The sequence below is a fragment of the Barbus barbus genome (genome assembly GCF_936440315.1).
Source record: "Barbus barbus genome assembly, chromosome: 15".
NCBI classification, from domain to species: domain Eukaryota; kingdom Metazoa; phylum Chordata; class Actinopteri; order Cypriniformes; family Cyprinidae; genus Barbus; species Barbus barbus.
In genome coordinates, this window is record NC_136743.1 from 30,671,337 (window position 1) to 30,693,917 (window position 22,581).

The 22,581-nt window shown below is 36.5% G+C and overlaps 1 protein-coding gene across 1 annotated transcript in view; it reads left to right on the forward strand.

The window, feature by feature from the left end:
• The first annotated feature begins 999 nt into the window (after positions 1–999).
• Positions 1,000–22,581, forward strand: part of LOC306880784 (zinc finger protein 521-like) — a 93,097-nt gene continuing 71,515 nt past the window's right edge. Inside the window, exons 1-2 of the mRNA XM_079434545.1 lie at positions 1,000–1,464; positions 15,888–16,037. Of these exons, the coding sequence (XP_079290671.1) occupies positions 1,425–1,464; positions 15,888–16,037 (190 nt within the window). The 5' untranslated portion in view covers positions 1,000–1,424. The remainder of the gene's footprint in view (positions 1,465–15,887; positions 16,038–22,581) is intronic.

The following is a 22,581-nucleotide window of genomic DNA, read 5'->3' on the forward strand; positions in this document are numbered from 1 at the left end:
TTGTAAATTGTGCACTAGATTTCTAGTTCCCTGCATAGGACTGGATAAGGAGAATAAATGAAATGAAGTGTGATTTTATACGGGGTTTTTTATAGTGAAGGGAAAGAAGTGCTAGTGTTTAATTGACTTTTATATTTGAGGCCATAGCATAGCCTAATGCATTATTTCAATTTAAAGTCTTGACATTCCCAACAAAAAATGAGCCCAGTCTCATGAAAATGTGTATCAGCAGCACGATTTTTTTTTTATTTTATTTTTTATGTACTATTTATTTGCAGAAACTGACTTTGGCGTGCATATGATACGCATATTATGGTTCTGCAATATATAAATATATTGTGGAAACTTAAATTCCTGTAGAGCTGCTTTGCAACGATTTGTATCGTAAAAAGCGCTATACAAATAAACTTGAATTGAATTGTTAGACGTGCATATAATGCGCATTTTGGCGTACATATCATGTCCTACGCATCTACCCCACACCCCTAAACCTGCCAATTGCATATCTTTCCATTTTGGCGTATAAATAGTACGCCAAATAGAAACAGTAAATCATGCCATTGAAACGCACATTCATGAGATCGGGTTGCGCACAGTGTGAAAAACAACACACTTCCATAACAATCCCATACAACTGTGGTGAGTAACACAAGTCTAAACATACTATAATCCAATCTGAAACATGCGATTGAAAATATGAAAATACGCTTCTATATCTCGTCTGCCAGAAGGGGGCCCAATCCGCCTTCATAAGACGCGACAAGAAGTCCAGGGCTCCGGATCCGGTGACTCCCAGATCCAGATCTTGCCGACGTCCCGCGGATTTTAATCATGCCTCTCTGTCAGTGTTTGAGAGCAGCAGGCTGACAATGATTTCCTCCGTGATTACGCACAGGGCGCGTCCCCGCGGGGATGGGGCCCCCTCTGGAGCCGTCCTCATGGCTTTGGGGGCCTCGCTTCCATTTTCCATTATTATGTGGACTACCGGAGCGACAGCGCAGAGCGAGACCTCGCAGGTTGGTGATGAGGAGGGAGCTCGCATGTTCCTCTCCGACTCTTTTTTTTCTTTTTAAAACAGACTCAGTCCTGATTCTCAAATGAAATGAGAAAATTGACAGTCTCAAGTAGTCTTTAGCTCGCGCCAATGTAAGGAAATAATTCATTTTTACTCGTTTTTCGCTTTATTAGATTTTTTCGCACATTTACAGCGGCGTCCGAGATCTATCGTGCAATGTAACAGATCATTTCAAACATGTATATGAATTATCAGCAGATGGATATGACATTTTAACTCTTCTGCTGCTGTAAACAGACACATCTAGACCAGCAGGAATTGTGCAATGTGTCAGGCTGAATGAGCTTTATGATCGCGTTAGAGGAGATATAGAAATATATATGTATATTCTTCAGCGGGTTTCTGTAGGATGTCGCGCCGCAAACAAGCCAAACCAAGAGCTCTGAAAGGTAAGTGATCCTCCGTACCTGTATAACGGCTTTTCGAGAAACGAAAACTGCATTTTGTAGGATGTCAAACACCTTCTCTCGGTAAATGCATGCGTTATACAACACCGTTATTTCCACGAGCAGCGGTGCGCAAATATGAACAACTATAAAACCCAAAGATTTGCTTTATGAACTACTTGATGTGTAAAGGGTCAGAACGGATCGGAAACGTAACGCAGAAGTGCATGACTCTCTGCGCTGTGTTTTATGAGGTCTTGTCTCGTTGGAGAGTTCAGGACGATGTGTGCATGCTGTAGGAGATGATATAAGATCTGGACATTAAATTGGCACGCAAGTTTGGAGTGACATCACGTGACTGGAGCGGCTGAGCTCTATCCAGTAGCATAAACATCATTACAACATTTTCAGCATTAGGCTTCTGTCCTCGTGTTCTGATGTGTTCTTGCTTTGCATCTGTTTGTGATCGTGAGAGTCTTTGGCAATGATGATGTTATTTATTGCATTGGATTCAATAAATTATGTTTGTAAAGAAACACACTAGTGAATCAGACAGAGGAGTTTTTTTTTTTTTTTTTGAGGAAAAAATGACTCATTTATTTCTGTTGCATTCCGTTTTATGAAATAATTCTGACATTGTGAATAAGCAATGCTGTCTATGTTATAATTCCACAAAATAATTAAAAACAAAATTTACCGGTGCTTTATGCTTGGAACCACTTTATATTAAGTGTCTTTATGTAATACCTTGTTTTTTTGTTTTTGTTTTTTTTGATCATAGATAGCACAAAATCTAAACACATGCTCATATTAATTTTGTTATTTTGATAACATCTTATTTTAAGGTGTCCTTGTTACATGCTACATGTACTCACTATTATTATAACAATTAATTATATGCATAATTATATGCAAGTAACACTAAGCCAAACCCTAACCCTAACTATATAGTAAGTACATGTAGTTAATTAGTATTACTCAATATTTAAATGCATAATTACACTGTAACAAGGACACCTTAAAATATTTGATCTGAATTTAAACATATGTACGATTTAGTCCATATTATGTAAATTTGTTAATGAGGGATTTGTGGACACAGTCATGCACGATTAATAGATTTATTTTATTTATTATTTATTATTGAAGTAAAAAGATAAAACTAGACCCTTAGGATGAGATGGCCCCTCAGATTTGGCACAGAAGGCCTTGAGTAGCATGTTGTTACTAGTGTTATTGTTTTTAATAGTAATATTTGTTGTAATTCATGAGGTTATTTTTCAATAATTCCATGAGTTAGATGTATATTTTAGACATATTCATTAAAACCTAAGCTAATGGAGTGATTGCAATTAAGACATATCTTCAATTAAATTATAGCTACATGCAATTAAATAAGTATATATTCCTGTGCTTGTATTGAATGAATGCACCGTTCAGAGGAATCTCTTTCACTTGGGATTCTTCTTTGTCTCATTGGTTAGTCAATTACTCAACTAAATTGTCAAAACATAATTTTAAATAGAAGAGCTTATTTAGTATTTTATATTAATGTCATGCTGTGCTATAACAACTAAATTAGCAAATGTTTCTGTTTATTTCTCTTAAAAAAGCATGTTTGTTGATGCATCATCATACTACACATGTTGAATTCAATCTAAATCTTATAAGTTAAAAGTAAATGCACATTATGCTTAAGGAGGGCATCTTCCCCTACTAGCAGTTCAAATTATTATTTCATTCACTGTATTAATGTGTTCATACGTACATGCTTCTGTGCTGCTGCCTGCAAATGCATTAACGTATGTAACTACATCTGTAATTAAATCTATAATTACACTGCTACTTCTTTTAAATCTACCCAAACCACTAAACCTGTCCCTAAACTGACCCATATCCAACCTCTATAGCAGCTGAAGTGTTACAAAACAACGAGTAAATTGTGTCAAACACTTAATTTTGAAAGCATTTGCATAGATATTAATGTAACAACGCAACATTTAACGGTTTCCTTTTTGAAGCTATATATATATACATTTGGCACTTTTATTTAAAGCAACTTTGCACTTAAGGTTTACCTCTTACTAGTTTATACTGTTCATTTCTTGGTAATTTCACCCATTATGTTGCGTTACTGGTGCCAGGCTCATTAGATTGAACCTTACACAGACTTTCTTCCCTGTGCTGTTCATACACATAAGCTCTGGCAGTGGACGGAGTGACGTGTGTGTGATGGAGTGTCATGTGTCTGTAAAAGTGTCAGAGCACAGCACTAGAGGTGATGGAGGTCAGCGAGGGTGTGTGAAATCCTGTCCTCTGTCATGGAGACACAAGCTAGTTTAAATACATATGAGCTGTGTGTTTGGATATCAGGAAAGAATTATTATATTTTTTTTTACAAAAGGTTATTTTAATATATAATGCACTGGACAAAGGTGACAGCGTTATTGCTTAAGGGAATAAATGTCCACAGGCCAAAGACATACATCATCCGCTCATATGCAAACACTTTCTCCTCTAAAGCTGACATTTACTCAGAGCTGCCCGTCTGCATCACACACACATACACACGCACGCACGCACGCACACACGCACACACACACACACACACACACACACACACACACGCACACACACACGCACACACACACGCACACACACACACACACACACACACACACACACACACTGAGACAGAGCTCCTGATGGCCGTAAATGAGACTGCCTCTGTTTATGTTCATTAGTTGGATGCTTTTTAAGGTGCATTTTACAGAAATGTTCATAAAGCAGCAAAAAGCAGCTCTGTGATGTTTCACATACACATATTTTGACTGTAGTAGATTATTGATCAATAGTTTGCTGACCGATAAAAGGGATTTATTTTTTAATCTTTTCAGAAATGGTTGAACATGAAGTGATCGGCTGCTGTATGCATCACTTATACATTATTATATACATTATACGTACACTGTATACATTATATTTAAACTGTGCGTGATTTACCTTTCTTGATTTAGCAATATATTGTTTACTTTTTTGATGGTGCATCCAATATTCAGTAAATTGTGAATATTTGTATTGTTTGTATAGTTTTTAGGTTTCTTTACTGTTCCCTTTTGATACAGTCAACAATATTGTATGCATTTAAGTTAACAAACATAGAGAGTGATCATAGATGTAGGTTCCTGTTGGTGGTCCGTGATGAAAAGATGTTTTTTTATGTTAAAATTATGATGGTTATCATTGGAGAACATTAAAAGCCATTAAGCAGAGCAGTCACCGGTTTAAATTATATACAATTTAAGAAAATATTATCACATTTTACTTCATAACTTTAAATAATTTCTGTCCTTGAGGTTAAATGAGGATCATTATGTTATTTTAGTACTTTTTTCACATGTATTGACTTCATATGCAGTCTGGCTTTGAGTCTTAGCCTGTAAAAGGTTTACCCTCATGAGGGTCTCGTTCACACAGTAGTTGTGTTCTGGCGCTGTGATCGTGTCCTCTGCCCTCTGAAAACACCATCACACTCTTCACATCTGTGACGTCAAGTCTGAGGAGTTTTACGACAGAAGTAGCTCTAGCTCTGGTAAATCCAGCATGTGTCTATATATTTTTTTAAGATTAGTCATTTCTGATGTTATTTCCTTTATCAAAAGTATTCATCCACAGTCTATAAAGTTGATCAGTATTTTTGTTCTCTCTATTAATGTGTTCAACAATACAGTAAAAATTCACATGCACAAATCAGTAATGTCCATGTATCTGGCCTAATATCATAATAAAGAAAATAAAGCCTTATTAAAAGAAAGAAAAACTTAAGTAATTCAGAATAATATTGTATTATTATTTCTTAGAAGAAAATTCACAATTGCTTCACTGCTTACTGATATTTGTATAAAAGTTTTGTTCAGCCAATCTACAATTGCCCTGAAAAGATATAATTTATTAATTAATCGCTTGTTAATTTTTTTGAATTCTTAAAATACTTCCCCTAATGTATACATATATATGTGTGTGTATTTATATATAGATATAAATATACACAGTACACACATATATGTGACCCTGGACCACAAAACCAGTCTTGTGTCAATTTTTCGATATTGAGATTTATAAATCATCGGACAATATTTGGTTGAGATACAACTATATGAAAATCTGGAATCTGAGGGTGCAAAAAAATCTAAATATTGTGAAAATCGCCATTAAATTTGTCCAAATGAAGTTCATAGCAATGCATATTACTAATCAAAAATGAAGTTTTGATGTATTTACGATAATAAATTTACAAAATATCTTCATGGAACATGATATCTACTTAATATCCTAATGATTTTTGGCATAAAAGAAAAATGTATAATTTTGACCCATACAATGTATTGTTGGCTATTGCTACCAGAGGTGGGTAGTAACGAGTTACATTTACTTCGTTACATTTACTTGAGTACATTTTTTGGGTAACTAATACTTTTAGAGTATATTTTAAAATGGGTACTTTTATTCTTACTCAAGTATATTTTTAGAGAAAAAACGGTACTTTTACTTCGTTACTGTGGGCGACTCTCCTCTCGTTACTGTATCTTAATGCAATACAAGTTAAAAATGCTTTGGTTTATTCCAAACGCGCCGTCTACTTTTCTCTGGGCAATGAATGATGCCCATTCGCGAATGATTCATTCTTTTGAGTCGATTCTGTTTAAAGGCTTAATCAAACCAGTTGGCAAACCAGTGAATCGGTTCGCGAATCAGTTTGAATGATTCGTTCAGTTCCCTGCCGCACGCGCTGAGTCTCTGAAGCGGTTCTCACTCAGATAACAGAGAGTTTAAGAACATCTTTTATTAGATGAACACCGCGTGTGCTGTCTACTGTTCCACAGGTTATAGGCCACGATACCACTAAGACATTACCAGTTTGTTGTACATGTACCTTACATTAAATACAATGTATCATTTATACATTAAATAAGCTGTCACAGAGTATGAAATGAACACCCGCGGAACCCGCGTTAGCTCTGCGCAGCGGCGCGCGGCCTGTTCCAGACACAATTAATATTCATATTTTTACAATATTTACGCTTGCAAAAATATAGGCTACATTTGTTTACAGTTTGCAGAACAGAAGATCCGTCAATATGCATTTGTTTCGTTATGTTCAGAGCAGTCGTGTGAGGCGTTTTCAGAGGTTTCAGTGTCAGAGGTTATAGAATAATACATAATTTACTTTAAAATATAATTTAATTCAGTGATGCAAATCAGAATTTTCATCAGCTGTTACTCCAGTTTTCGGAGTCATATGATCCTTCAGAAATCATTATAATATATCGATTTATTACCAGTGTTGGAAACAGTTTTGCTGCTTAATATTTTTTGTAACCTGTGATATTTTGTTCAGGATTCTTTGATGAATAGAAAGCTAAAAAGAGCAGCACTGATAATAAATCAACATGATTTCTGAAGGATTATGTGACTCTGAAGACTGGGGTAAAGGCTGATGAAAATTCTGATTTGCATCACTGAAATAAATTACATTAAAATATATATATATTTTGAACGGCAGTGTGTGTGTGTGTGTGTGTGTGTGTATATACACATACACATTACATAAATGTAATCTATATATCTAAATAAAAATAGACTATATTCAGTACCTACCAAAGTAACTAGTAACTAACTACTTGAGTAGTTTTTTTATCCGATACTTTTTACTCTTACTCAAGTAACTATTCAGACTATTACTTTTACTTTTACTTGAGTAAATATTTCTAGAAGTACTTTTACTTTTACTTGAGTACAAATTTTGGGTACTCTACCCACCTCTGATTGCTACAAATATACCCCAGCGACTTATGACTGCTTTTGTGATCCAGGGTCACATATTATGTAAACACAAATTTTTATTTTGGATGCGATTAATCATGATTAATTGTTTTGACAGCACTAAAATAAATAAATAAAAAGATACAAAATAATGATGAATACAGTAAACTACTGTAGAAGATTTATTGAACAATAACGTTTCCTGCAAGCTGTCTGGAATGCAACAAGTGAAATACAAACTATATGTCCAAGTGAACAGAGACTGAAGTGTTGTTTAAAAATACATTCTTGCACAAAGGAACAATTACTTAATGTCTGTACTTATTGTTTATTAAAAAAAATCACTTAAAAATAGGTAGATTGAATCCTGGCTAGTGTTAGACATAGCTAGTCTCCTGATGAATGGTCGTTGGAGGAGTCATGCAGATATGCTCTGTGCCACAGCATTTCTGCCATGTTCTCGGTAGTTCACACATGCAACCTAGTTTGTTTGCATAAATGAATATGTATGTGTTTTTTGAATACTGTATATTTCTTTAATAAATCACAATGCATTTTTGTGTGTGTTTTAAATAGGTTATTAACCAACACAAATGATTAATGATGTAAAATTCAAGATCGATGCAGTTAAATTGTCAGGATGTTAAATGGATTGTACTTGCAAGATTATGAAAGACACTTAAAAGGATAGTTAACCCAAAAAGGAAAAACCTGTAATATTGAAGATATTTTGAAACATGTGAATTACCAAACATTCATTGGCTCCCTTTGACCTTCATGGAAAAATAACAACAACAACAACAAAAAAAAAATACTGTGGAAATCAATGGGGACCAGAAACCTGTAAGTTAGCAACATTATTTAAAATATCTTCTTCTGTGTTCAGCAGAAGAAAGAAACTCATACAGGTTTGGAAGGGTGAGTAAATGACTGAATTTTCATTTTTGGGTGAACTATCCCTTTAATATTTAAAGATCTGGGATGCAAAGGTAGTTATTTTAGTTTGCAATAAGGGTGAGCCAAAGAGCACAATTATCATTTCTCCAGCTCTCCAGTCTGTCAGTTATGAGCCCTAGAGTATGAAATATACTGCCAGACGCTTCAGTATACTCTAGGAAGACTGTCTGGCATACTCTTGCTTTTGAAGCACATCTGATAAATGGCAAGTAAGTCAGTCAAATGATGATTTTGCAGTTTTGGATTATTTTGGCGGAAGTTTACTATATCTTTGTGCTTGAGCAGAAAGCCTGCCTTTGTACAACTATTGGCCTTTCAGCCTAATTGTGTCAGATGGAGGATTTCTTTTTAAAGGTGCTTTTCAAAGCAGCGTTGTGCGCTGTCAGTCAGTGCCAGAGACCAGCGGGGAGGTCTCGTCAGGCATCCCTTTCCTCTGTGCCAGGAAATGAAAGTGCAGATAGTGGAGGTATAATGGAGACCGCAGGGGTAGAGCTGAAGTCTCCTCCCAGAAAGCCTCATTTCTCGTGAAGCAGGTGGGAGTCTTTGTTCTCCTTGTGCTTCAAAAATCCATTTAGTTCTCCACACCTGGCATACGGGAGGAACATTTCCTGTTTAATGGGTAGAGAATGAGTCTCTAATGAAGTGACAGGCACATCTTGCAGCACAAAGTCTGTTTGTGGAACACTGGTACCTGTAAAAATCACTTTATTGACATATAATGTTGTTTTTTATGGTTGTAGGCTAAATATGGGTTATTTGTATGCTACATGTTGGCTGGAAAGTTGCCATTTGTACAGTACATAAAAAATTAAGGATAATTTTTTAGAAATCACATTAACCAAAGCAACCGTAATCAAAAATGTATCGGCTTCTAATTTCTATACCTCAATGTGTGTTGAACTGATCATCACCGTTTTGTATGTTACACACAATCTACCAAATATAGACAACTTTCTAATAAAGAAAAAATATATATAATCATCATCTATGACAAAAATACTATTATCAACTAGATTAGTGGATAATTAAGTACCAAAAGTTACTCTAAAGTTACATTATTTAGTGGGGAATAAATAAAAGTGAATAAGTGTTGGACTAAATCTGGTAAAATGTTACACACTGCTCTTTGTATGGTTGTAAAATACATTCACGAAAGAAGTAATATATTTATATATAAATATATAGGGCCTACTATAAAATTAAAAGACATTTCTTTTAAATATATAGCACAGTAATAAGGCAGCAACATATGATAGATGAGACGAACAAGAAAGGCTATTAATAATCTGTCATTGTGCAAAAAAGGCTCTGTCTTTCGTCTGTCGTAACCGAACGCAATGTACAGTTTGAACGCTGAATGGAGGATGACAGACAGCCTCAGCGGAGAGAAAAGTTTACGTGAACTTTACTTAAATATTCATCTGTACCTCACATTAAACTGTGGAACGGCTTCAGAACACTTGGAATATAGTGCACAAAAACGTCATGGTGCTTTATGATGTGGGGCTTAACAATAACACAGAATAGTATACGCAGAATATCGGATTTGGATCGGCCTCATCTGACCGATACCTGATCTGGCAGAAAATGCCAGTATCGGAGCAATACCGATACTGAATATCGGATCGGCGCACCCCTAATATATTATCCTCTCATGCAGTTAGAAATGCATAGTTTTGACTGAACCACGTTCTGCTGCATGAGATGAGAACACATTTTGATCATTTTCTGAGTCATGAAAGAGTCTGCTTTTGTGATATATTTCCTTCTTTCTTTACTGCAAAATGTTTGCTCCATCTAGATGTGCTTAAATCTGCACTAACGATGCCGATAATTGGCTTAATAAAGTGATGTAAACATGCTCAGTGAAATTTCATGATACCAATGAATTCAGGAAAACTTCATTTAACTTTTTAACTATTTTCAATTTTATATTTTGATGCAGATTATTCATTATTAATAAGTGAAAACAATGGCATGTACCCTTCAAGTAGTTTTCAATTAAGTATGCAAGTAATCAAAAAGTTATTAAACAAACAAAATTTCAAGCAATACACCAGAAATCGTGAAGGTTCTCAAATGCACTCATTAACTCTATGACTTACTAAAGTTTGATTATTATTAATTACACATCTGGGAGCAGCAGGTCTGTTAGTCTGCATTTGCACTGCAAGAGTCTGTTGAAGTTTGCATTCGTTTTTTTCAGCTAATATTGACCTTTTCAGTTGAAGAAAAGTAAAAAGAATGTGAGACTGAAGCTATCAGCAGCAGTTGTTAAAAGTATTAGCATCATATTGAATTTTAATGTAATTAATTTAGCTAGCACTTATAAGATTCCAGCACTTTTACAAATGTGTCCCAGAGATCATCTTCACTTTTCAGAGGTCCATTATGTGTTGGCGTTATGCCTTAATGTGTCCCTGCTCATTTCTGTGTGCCATGAAAGTCAACCCAGATGGATAATGTATATATGAATCTGATTTGCACGTGGCAGTGCAGCTCTTTGTGCTGTTATATGGACGTATAGGAGCGGATGTGAGCTGTGGTGGTTCAGTAGATGAATGCCTCCTGTCATGCATGTGGCGTTCAGCGGCGGTGAGCAGTAATCAGGTCATGAGTGAGTCCAGCGGATCTGCTGCTTCATTTGTCTCATGTAAAGGTCAGCTCTCATGTGTGTTTATTTTAAAGCTCATATGGATGATGGTACCTGTGAGCCTGTCAGCCGTTAGCACAACAGCGGCGCCGGTGTGCAGACATAAATACAGTACAACGGATGATGAAAGCATCTGATATTTCAGGCCAGCAATGGTCAAACTGTGATATTTCATGTTTGAGAGCTGTTTCTTTCAGATCTAAAAGATGTTAGAAAACAGGACTTAAAGATGCAGCTCTACCGATGCTTTTACCTTTTGCAGAATGTTAATCATTTTAACATAATAAGAGGGATCATAAAGATTGCTTTTGGTTTTTATTTAGTACTGTTCTGAGTACGCTGTTACACATAACGGACATCTACATATAGGCCACAATGCAAAATAATCACAAGATTTACACAAATTACCAAATGTTTCAAAAGTTTACACCCCCGACTCTTAATGTATTGTGCTGCCATTGTTATGATCCCTCTTATTTTGTTAAAATTATTAATATCTTGCAAATTCTGCAAGGGGCATGCAAACTTATGAGCTGAAAGTGTTAAGGGAAAAAAGAAGAAATTTACAGAAAATCAAGGACTTTTGGGTTTAAACTATTAGAATTGGTGATCAGTTATGTTTTTGGTGGAAACCATATGCAATTTCAGAATAAAATCCAATTTTTCAGATCAAGTAGAAGTTTTTTTTTTTAAGGTATAGCCACTAATTGCATCTTTAACGGTATAATTAAATTACTGTACTAATTACTCTCTGTAAAAAGTATTGTATTACTTATTACTGATTACTTACTGTAATGGGGTGAACGAGACGTGTGGATCCAAGTGCAAGCTTTTATTTAAAAACATAGTCAATAAACAGGCAGGGTCAAACAACGGCAAACAGATATGGTACGGGCAAGACACAGAGCAATCCTAGGGCTAGCTAGAGTCGACGATCGGGGAACAATATCCAACAGGGCAAGGCAGAGAGATAATCCAGGTATACGAGCAGTAGCCCAAGAGAGGTGCAAACAGAATCCAAACGGCAAGGCAAAGGGGTAAATCCAGCAAACACGGGCAAGAATCAAAACACTAGAAAAACACTCAAGGCAAGACTATGACAACAAAGTGGGTTCCTTATCGCAGCTAAAACTAGGAGAGTTATAAATGCAGAACAATACTGGAACTAAACAGAAAAACACAGAATGGCTCGGTAAGGCAGCTAACACTAGGGGAGTGATAAACGCAATACAATACTCAGCAGAGAGGAAGAGAAGGTCCATGGTTTATGTAGGGTGTGTGAACAGTGCAATCAGCTGTGTGTGCAATCACCTCCGCTGCTGCAGCAGATGTCACTGAGCTGACTGAGGCAGAATGCAGAAGTGTACAGAGAGTTTGCTGTATATGAGTAAAGCAACAGGATATGAGTGAATTGTCTCTAAAGTAACGCTGTGGTTCTGAGATCAGGGTCTTCAGCTGTATTCTGTCTGTGCCTCATTACAACCACACGCATCTCTCACCGTCTCTCTCTCTCTCTCTCATATAAAACTTGCCTTTAATTTTTACTGCTCTTGTTTGTGTTGTACTTTGGAAGAGAATATGAGTCCAGGAGTGCATTAGACTGAGTGAGTGTGTGTTAGAGAGAGAGAGACAGGGCCGATTAGAGAAAGAAGATCGATATACAGAATGAACTTGCTGCTGGAGGAATCAGAGAAAGGAGGGGAAAGAGAAATCACTTATTCATGGCATTTGCTGTATTGATAAAGCAGCACACACTTTTCAAGCTCTGCTCACTACACAGCCTGTTTCCTTTGAGTATATATTTGCATTTTATATTGTCTTTAAAAGGTAGAGGTTTGCTTCCGGTTTGGGGTCATGGTCACCCTGTTATGGTTTATTATGTGATAATGACTGACCGCACATTACCTCTTGTTTATTAGACTCTGTGACAGTAGAATAAATGACATTACCAGTGACACTCGACAGAAGTGTGTCTTTAAAGATCTCCTTGTCAGCAGGACAGGACAGTGTGAGATTTGTGTACGTTAGTCTTGTTGGAGACAGAGTTTGTTACATGCAATGCAGGTTTCAGAGTGTGACTTTATGCTATAAAAGGAGAACCAAGGAGACTGCCTAAATGCTTGTGTTTTAGTGAGTTCAGTAATGCTCACTGCACTGCTTTGTGCGGCGGCTCGTGTGTATTCCAGGAGAGCGGTCAAATCCTCAGACGTCCCGTTATTGATCTGTCTCACTGCAGTGCACATCAATGACAGCGTCTCTAGAGGATTCTTGCACAAGGATTGTTAAAGTTCAAACCTTACAGCTGGTAGGTTGAATATAATCTTAAAATATCAGCTTGGCGCAGGTCATCTTTCGATGAGTTTGCTTATGCTTGACTTGTTATTCGCCTAAATAAACCGTTATGCATGTAGTATAAACTTTAACTGCAACATCCATAATGCAAGGTGACTGCGTGAGTGTTCAAGAGTATTTTATGCAAAATGCGGTTCTGCCACATGTGCATTTACTTACATTTGCACCACAGACACTACAACTTACAGCATTGTCTTCTAAAACATAAATTGATTAATTAACAACTTTACAGACGTACAAATGTTTACAAATCCTTATTTATTCTACGAATGTTTAATTCATGGAATTAATCAGTTGATTCTATTGTATTTATGATTAAACACAGCCAGCTCATTTATTTAATTTGATATAACATTTCATTCTGCTCTGTGTGACTTCTGCTGTCAACTCGTTTTACAGGATTATGTGATTTTATTCAAGGCTATATCACATATCATTTAATCAGACCGTGGTGAAATAGTAGAAGGAAGCAGGAAACCTAGAATCATTTTTCTGAGTGCCAGTGAACCAGTTTGCCAAGAATGCATGACGAGATGTGTGCAGAAATAGTTGGATTTTCTCTTGCTGGAGAGTATTTGAGTTGTATTAGTTGCCATGCAAGAAAATAAATACAAAATGAAACACCATCTATCAAGAAGCTGAAATCACACCACATGTTTCTGAAAAGTTGAACATTCTTACCAAGAAGCTGCTATTGTTGTGTTTGAGACAGTGAGCCATTAGATGAGGAACAGATTCTTAGAGCCCTGATGGAAAGAGTGAACCTATAGTTGAAGAGACCAATGAGTCTGATGAAGATTCAATTACTTTAACTCCTTGATGCATTTATTTTAGTATCAAAAGGGTCCATATTACTGCCTTAAGAGTATTTACTATTACTCTAAGGGCTGTTCACATGTTTTTCCATTCTAATGCGCTACTTTTCCATTGTTTTTCTATGTAAGTGTGCTAGACGGACACGTATGACCATTGTACATGCATCTCGTGTCTTTTGCGCCACATTTTTGAAACACTGTAAATTCAAGTTAAAAGAATTTCTACTTTTTTCTTGTAGTTTTTCTGGCCTGGAGAAGAGCCTTCTTTAAGGGTGCTTGTCGTTGCGGGACACTCTCCTCGATGAAAGGTGGTTTTCTACCAATATGGAAGTGTAAGATTAGATTTGGCACAGTATTAGCACTTGTCTGTATCTTGTTCAGAGAGACCTTGATATAAGATAATGAGTACAGAACTAGTAAATTCGACATGGTGTTAGATCTGGTTGGCAGCTTTAAACAGGCTGATTGTAGACTGTACTGTTTGTGTGCATCATGCTGGTCAGGTTTTCTAAAATGGACAGTTATCTTGCTAAATATAATCCATCAATAGAGACTAGAATGGTCAGTGGTTCCTCCAGTGACTTGAAATATGTATATTGTACAATAATAATATTGAGCAGATATTCTCATTGTGGTCCTGATCACCTCCTCTGGATTATTTTGTGATAATGACCAGCAGTACATTAGGACTGTGTGATAATGACAAGAAGGGTTGATCGTGATTATTTTGCTTAAAAATATAAAAATATAAAGTATAAATATAAAATACAAATATTATTTTTCAGGATTATTGGCATTATTTATTTTTTATGTTTGCATTTTCATGCAAGCACAAATCCAAAGAACATCAATTTGCATGGTTTGCTCACAGATTTAGTTACAGCAAACGACAGCGAAAGAAAACACTGGATGTATTACACTTTTATTTGTGCAGAATATCGCAACAGAGATTGCTGAACTCCAACATACGTGTTTGCTGGTGTTTTCAGCTCATCGGTGCTTTTGCACATTGTTGCCAGGTTGGGAAGATTACTTGGCCAGAAAATGTATGAATTTTAAAAGCTCTGATTGGGGGATTTATTATCTTGACATCTGGCAACCGCAGCCATGAAAGCTTGTTACCAATGCAAGATGACCAAATGCCAAATTAAAATGAAACATTTCAGGATAAATAACCAGTGGGCAAATATTGCAGACGATTATGCTTAATAAATGGAGAGAAGCAGAAATTGTGACTATGGTTAAAATATGATTCATCATGCAGCCCTATAGTTCATTATACCATATGTGATCTACCATTCCTGGAGGACAACATTCAAGAGTTTATTTAATAGAAGATACTGAAAAACACTCCTAAAGCCAGACCTCTGGTTTTTTAGGTGGTACTTAGTGGATTTCTTCTCCATGTGGAGCGCTGCTCATATAAGACAAACATTTTGTTCTGAGGAACGAGCAGAACTGCATTGACGTTTGAGACGAACAGCCACTCAAACACATGGAGCTTTTCTTTCTCCTCTTCCTTAATACATTATCAAATGCATTGCAACAAGAATGCATTGGCCATCCAAAGGCCAATCCATGACAATTTGTCTGCAACAGTGGCTGGTAGATACAATCACCTTCAGTTGCCTGGTCATACTGAAATAAATCAATGTTTTTTTTGCTAATAAAAATAAATGCAAGAGCAGTCAATAGAATTATTGCTTGAGCAAAAATTATCTCTAAAAATGTTGTTTTAATACATCTGCTTGTCTACTGGGATAATGTGAGAATAGATCTTAAACTATGGATGATTATCTCTCATCCTGCTGCGCTTGATCCCTCAGATCCAGACGCTGCTGCTGCAGAGATTGAGTCAAAGGATGAAGGGAAAGGCCATCTGAGGAGCCACATCTGTCCTGAGGAGGAGGAAGAGCAGGTTTTTGAGCCCCTGAACACTCTCACTCCACACAAGAGTCATCAGTGTCACCTCACTGGTAAATAATAACCATGCCATATAGATGCTTCTTTAAATTACACACAGCATTGCATGATGCATGAGTCAAACAGACAACAGAGAGTTTTTAAACTGTGCATATGTAAAGATTAATTGCACAAGTTGCTTCCTAAAAGGAGGACACTTTGCAGGATTTGTGAAGCCAGGACAAAAACTGAAAAATAATCCTAAACCAGTGGAGGAAAAAAAATCTACATTTACATAAAGTGACAATATTTTCCCTCTTAAATTTACTTCCATTGACATTTTTTTTTACTTTTATGAAGGTAAATTTTCTAACCTTATTAAATGTATGCAATTAGAATAATAAAATACTATAGGGCTGATTCCAATGAAATGAAATCAGTGTCAACAAAATCCATCTTTGCATTGCAGAAGTGGCACAGAAGCTGCATCTGAAGATGCATTTACACTGCAGTTACATTTGAACTTAAATATAAGATGTACTAAATACAGAACTATAAATATGATATTTAAATATGAAAGTAAATCCAGCAGTAGGTGGTGACCGGTCTTAATGGGTGTGTCATTTATTCACTTTCTCAACCAATTCGTTCAAAACAGCTGATTCATTCAGGAATGAAACAGTTGACTTGTTGATTTCTGAACCACATACTAGTATGAGGGGCCGTACAAGCCATAATTAATTCTGGTGCTCTCACACACATAGTACATTCTCCATTCACATACATACATTTCTAACTTTTTTTGGTATGCATTACTTCCTGTTTAAGCAGGAAGTCACTCTCAGAGCAGGAATTACATATGCAAGACTTTCTCAGCTCATCCTAACACAACTATAGTTATGCTTTTCAAAGTCATCCTTTTCAAATATATTTTTTTTATTTATCTTAATTTTAAAATATCGTTATGTAACCCACTTGTTCTACAGATCTATGCACAAAGGATGCACTGATCAGGATTTTTCGTGACCAACTCCAATTGGCGATTTTTTACATTAAAATGGGCCGATTCCCATACTCGCTTATAGTAAGTGTCTCTGGCAACACGGCTGAGGCTGTGCCTAACCTGCCTTCCGTTTCCCCTTTACTCTCTCACACATACATATATTCTTCTCTTACATATACATATTTTCTTTAGACAGACATGCATTTTCTTCTTACACACATTAATTTTTTATAATATTAAATGTATACTTTGAATACATTTGCATAAGAGCAACACGTATAAATGTGTGCATAAAATATATGAATATAAGAGGTAAATGTATATATGTGAAAGGAAAATGTAAGTGTGTGAGAGCACCAGAAGGAATTATGGCTTGTACGGCCCCTCATATACTAGCATACTACTAATACTACTATTTCTGCCATAAAAATCTGCTAAAAATAGTAAGATTAGTGTCTATGAATGGCTTACAGAATCACTGACTCACCCGATTCGTTCAACAAACCACCACTGTGTTGATTGAGAGATGCAATGCTTGGCAAAATAGAGCAAAATGGTCCATATTGACAATACTGTATCACAAATATACTTGAACTTGAACATTAATATTTATTTATTTATTATTATAAACCACTGCATAAAGTATAAAATAGTGATCTTAAAAAGAAGGCAATTGAGCATTTAGATCAAGTCTGTGCCGAAAGATAATTTCAAAACTGAAAATTATTATATTGAGCTTCTTTATATTGTTATATTGAAATTATATTATTAAACTGAGTTTCTTTCTTCCACTGAAAATAAAAGAAGATATTTTGAAGAATTTGGGTAACCAAACAATTAGTCATTGACTTCAAACTATGGATTCAATTGCTATTGTCAATTGTTTGGTTACCCACACACACTATAAAATATCTTCTTTTGTGCTGTTTAACACTAAGTAGATGGCTCATGTTTAGATGCAGCACATTGTTGCTTCATTATTATTTGCATCCTCTCTTTTATTACAGTTTGTTGCTTTGGCGTAAACTCCTACAAAACATTTTTGGTTTGGTCCCTAGGTTGGAGATTGGGCTTTTGTAATTCAGTACTTGTGTGTAATTGATTTGGCTGGATCTGATCAGCGACTCCCTCTGCTGACTTCTGCCATCAGAGCAGCCCCTCATTAAAAACCCCCATTTCTCTGACAAATAAGTCTTAATTGTTCAGTACTTGAGACGGTGGCTTAAATGAGCTCCCTGTGGAGGCCAAAAAGAAGAATGAAATAGTCATTTGGGAGCGGTGCATATCTGAAGAAGAGCAGAGAAGGTGAAAGCAGGTTTAGAAGTAGCTCAGCGTGAATGATTAAATGAGTTGCTTCTTCAAATGTGTCTGATATTAAAGCTGTGCTTCGATGAGGAGCTTGCGTTCACTCTTTCCAACATTTTCACAGATTAAATTCACCAGAAAAGTCTTGAACACACTCATTCAGCTTCATTTTCTTCACAAATTACATGATTAGACTGATTTAGTCTTGCAAGTCTTAAGAGAAAAAAACACAGTAACAGCTCGCGGTTCATTTTGAGTCACAAATCACTGAAAGTTGCAACTTACAGACAGTTCAAACACAAAAACAAACAAAACATACTGTCACGAATCCGGTTCATGGTCCTTCCGCACACTCACCATCAGAGGTCGCCCTTCCATCATATTGACTCTTGCAGCACACTACTGTTGCTCTTCACCCACGGACTACAATTCCCATCATCCATTGCACTGACGACACACAGCTGTCACCAATCTCACATTGCTCTGATCACACAGCTGATTGCACACGCTTTATAAGCCTTGAACTTCCTCTCTGTCTTTGTTGAGTATTGTTCTGCGTATAACACTCTCCTAGTGTTAGCTGCCTTACCGAGCCATTCTGTGTTCTCTAAGTTTATTTTGTTTATCGTCTCGTTCCCTGCCCTTGTATCGTGGCTTTACCCTTGTCTCACCGTTTCGGACTCTGTGTCTACCCCGTTTTGAATTATAGCTCAGGTTATCGGACTACCCCTTTTCTCAAGCCCTCTGGATATTGTTCACTGATCGAGGACCCACGCCTGCCCTAGGATTACTCTTGTGTCTTGTCCGTGCCATACCTGTTTGCTGGTGTTTTGACTCTGCCTGTTATTTGACTGTTTATTAAAAAAAGCTTGCAAATGGATCCGCTCGTCTCTCGTCGGCTCCGTTACACACACACACAAAAAAAAAAAAAAAAAAAGTTTTATTTCAGCTAGTCGCCAAGGCAGCATTTCTCATTTTAATTTAGTTTAACTTGATGTACTAAAACGAAAACTGAAATAAAAATTCATAAAAAACTGTAGTCGCAAGTATAGTCATACTATATACATTAAAAAAATACTTAAAATGACAAAAAATGAAAATGTAAAAGATTAATAAAAACTATAATAGTACCTCAGTGATATGAAAACCAATGACCTTTAAAATCTGCAATTTATTAGTAATTTGATTAAATCTTACATTAAATCATTAAATCAACATAAAGAAAATATTTTAAATGTTTGGCATCTACTATAAGTGAAGGCCTGTATCACTGATTCCAATACTGATACTTATAAATATATACACACAAAGTCATTCAACATTACAGTATTATTGAAATCCAGGCCTAAACTGGTGTGTGTGTGTGTGTGTGTGTGTGTGCGTGTGTGTGTGTGCGCGTTGCCAGAACAGACAATGCAATAAACACATAATGTCTTTGTAATATTTTGTTGTGCTCCTTATATCAGGTAGAATATATTTGATATATTTCCTGAACAGTGCTACAGTGAACCCCGACTAAGGGTGTGTGAAACTAATTTCCGATTTTCATGAGAGAACGAGACACAAAGACAGAGGCAGTAAGAGACGTCACGTGTCGCCTCGATCAATGGCTGCCGTCGTCTCGGCCCGGACCAGAGGAGCTTTAACACCTCTCTGTGCACTTAAGCCATGACCACTGCATTGCGTTATGGGAATGGGCCGATGGATCCACCCTTGTCCCTGATGTGATTGGACTATTGATCGTGCTAATGCAGAACTGCAGAGAGAGAGATGGCTATAGGAATGTGTCCCGCAGGACTTGTTGTCTTCCACAGGAACGGGAATGGAAGAATGCCTGCACCCTCCAGCGTTCCTCATACTGACCCCAACCCGATGGGCTGCGAACGCTGGTGCAGAGCTGAAGCGCTGTGTCCCTAGGGAGGATGGTAGGAACGCTCCCCAGAGGGGCTGGGATAGAAATGTTTACCCCTGAAAGCTCTCAGCGTCGGTGGGGTTCTGGCTCCGGCCCGGCTGAGGATTGAGTTTCTGTGGCTGGTTTCAGCATCCTGTCGCTTCAGCCGCTGCTGTCCTCAGGGAGGCTGGAAGTGAAGCTGTCCATCTCTACATAAACGCTCAGCGATACAGCTCCTCAAGGTCACCAGCACAGGCTTTTAACAGATACTTTCTGTGGAATTGTAAACTGTTGTGAGGCACGTTTCCCTGCTCGTGTATTTAAAACATAATCTCCTTTTTAGGTTTTTCGCTCATTTTTAAGGGTAGGATGCACCAGTGAGGATTAAGCTTAAAGGAATAGTTCACCCAAGAGTGAAAATATACTGAACATGACCTCAATGTCCTCAACCTCAAGAGTTTGTTTCTTCATCAGATTTGGATAAATGTATCATTCCATCAGTGTCTCAGCAATGGATGCTCTACAGTGAATGGGTGCCGTCAGAATGAGAGTCCAAACATCTGATAAAAATATCAAATTAAACCACATCACTCCAGTCCATCAGTTAACATTTTCAGAAGACAAAAGCTGTGTGTTTGTAAGAAACAAATCCAAGAAGTAAAATGATTTTAACTTCAAACCATTGCTTCCTATAATTCTAAGTCTATAATTCAAAATAATTCTTCCTGCACTGAAAACGTAATCTTGTCTGAATCAGGTGAGAAATCTGCACAGATCAAGCACTGTTTACAAGTGAAAACAGTCCTAAACAGCTCTAAAAACAAATACGTGGGTGGATTTTTATGTGAAGGACACCAGGGCATGGTATTTTTCACTGGAGAAAGCATTATTATGCATTATGGACTTTAAAATGTCTTAATGATGGATTTGTTCCAGCTTTTGTCTTCTCCAGATGTTAACTGATGGACTGGAGTGGTGTGGATTATTGTGATGTTTTTATCAGCTGTTTGGACTCTCATTCTGACGGCACCCATTCACTGCAGAGCATCCATTGCTGAGACACTGATGCAGAGATGCATTTCTACAAACCTGTTCCCATGAACAAACAAACTCCGCTTGGATAGCCGAGGTACATTTTGAGTAGAGGTTTATTTTTGGGTGAACTGTTTCCAAGGTTAACTAAAAATGATAGTTTATCTAAAAATATTTACATTTGAAACTTTAAATGAAACATTGTTCAAGGAATTCAAATATAAATTCAAATAAACAGCCTTATCAGAAGGCAAATTTCACTGAACTTATCTTTTGTATCTTTTGAGAGTGAACACCTGAGTAAGGTTTGGGAAACTGTTTAAATGTGTAATGCATCAAATCCATTTGCGAGAGGTTTATTGATAAAAGTTAATGCAGTGTATGAAATACACAAATCAAAGTGGAGACACACTTATGAAATAGTACTCCAGTAAAAGTGTAAGTACTCCTGTGTACTTTTAAATGTACATGATATAATATTATATCTTAAAGTGCTATAGTTTAGTTTGTTTCAATTTCATATTCTCCATTCTAGTGCTTGAGTGCGTGTTTAAGAAGAGAGGAGACTAATATAACTGGCACACAGAGAGCTTAAATAGCCCAGAGATTACTCTGACATTATGAGACATGCACACATTATATATGCATGATTGCAATTGAAAATGAGCAAATATTTCAATTTGTTAGCAACATATTTCATATTCTATCAAAAGATTTCAGTATCAAATCAATTAAAGTGTGCATGTATTTGTGATGACAACATACTGTATAAAAAGTGTTAACATTTGTAAAATGTCAAAATAAATTAAAACAGGCTAGTTGATTTATGTACTTTAAAACTGCTACAGCAGCAAGAAGATGCACGATGCACTAATTTGCTTGCTTATTGGTGAGAATTTTTTATTTAACATTTATTTACAGTTGTGTATATAAAGTACACTGTACAGATGTGGACACACAATCACAGTAAATTCATAGTATTTTAGCTACGTTTAGAAGGTGCAAATAATATGTCAGAATTTCTCTGTGCAATTACCCTTATTTAATAACTTATTCAGAATTTAGTTTTGCACACTTTTTTTCAGTCTAGTTTGAACTTCTAGCCTTCCAGATTTGTCTGAATAAAAATATCAATATTTTTATCATTACAACAGATACAGATATTGTCTTTGCTTCGGGTATCGAATAAGTTCAGTTCATAAATTAATCATGCAGTATGATTTGCGAGCAGGTTCAGCTTTCCACTCTTGGCACTGGGTTTAGCATGTGATGATAATCTATTGTGGATTTTAGAGGTTTATGGTGTCACCCCATCTTTAGGCCATCGATGTGTGTGAAGTATTCTGCAATTATAAAAATTGCTTAATGGGAAAGCCTAGAAAGTCTC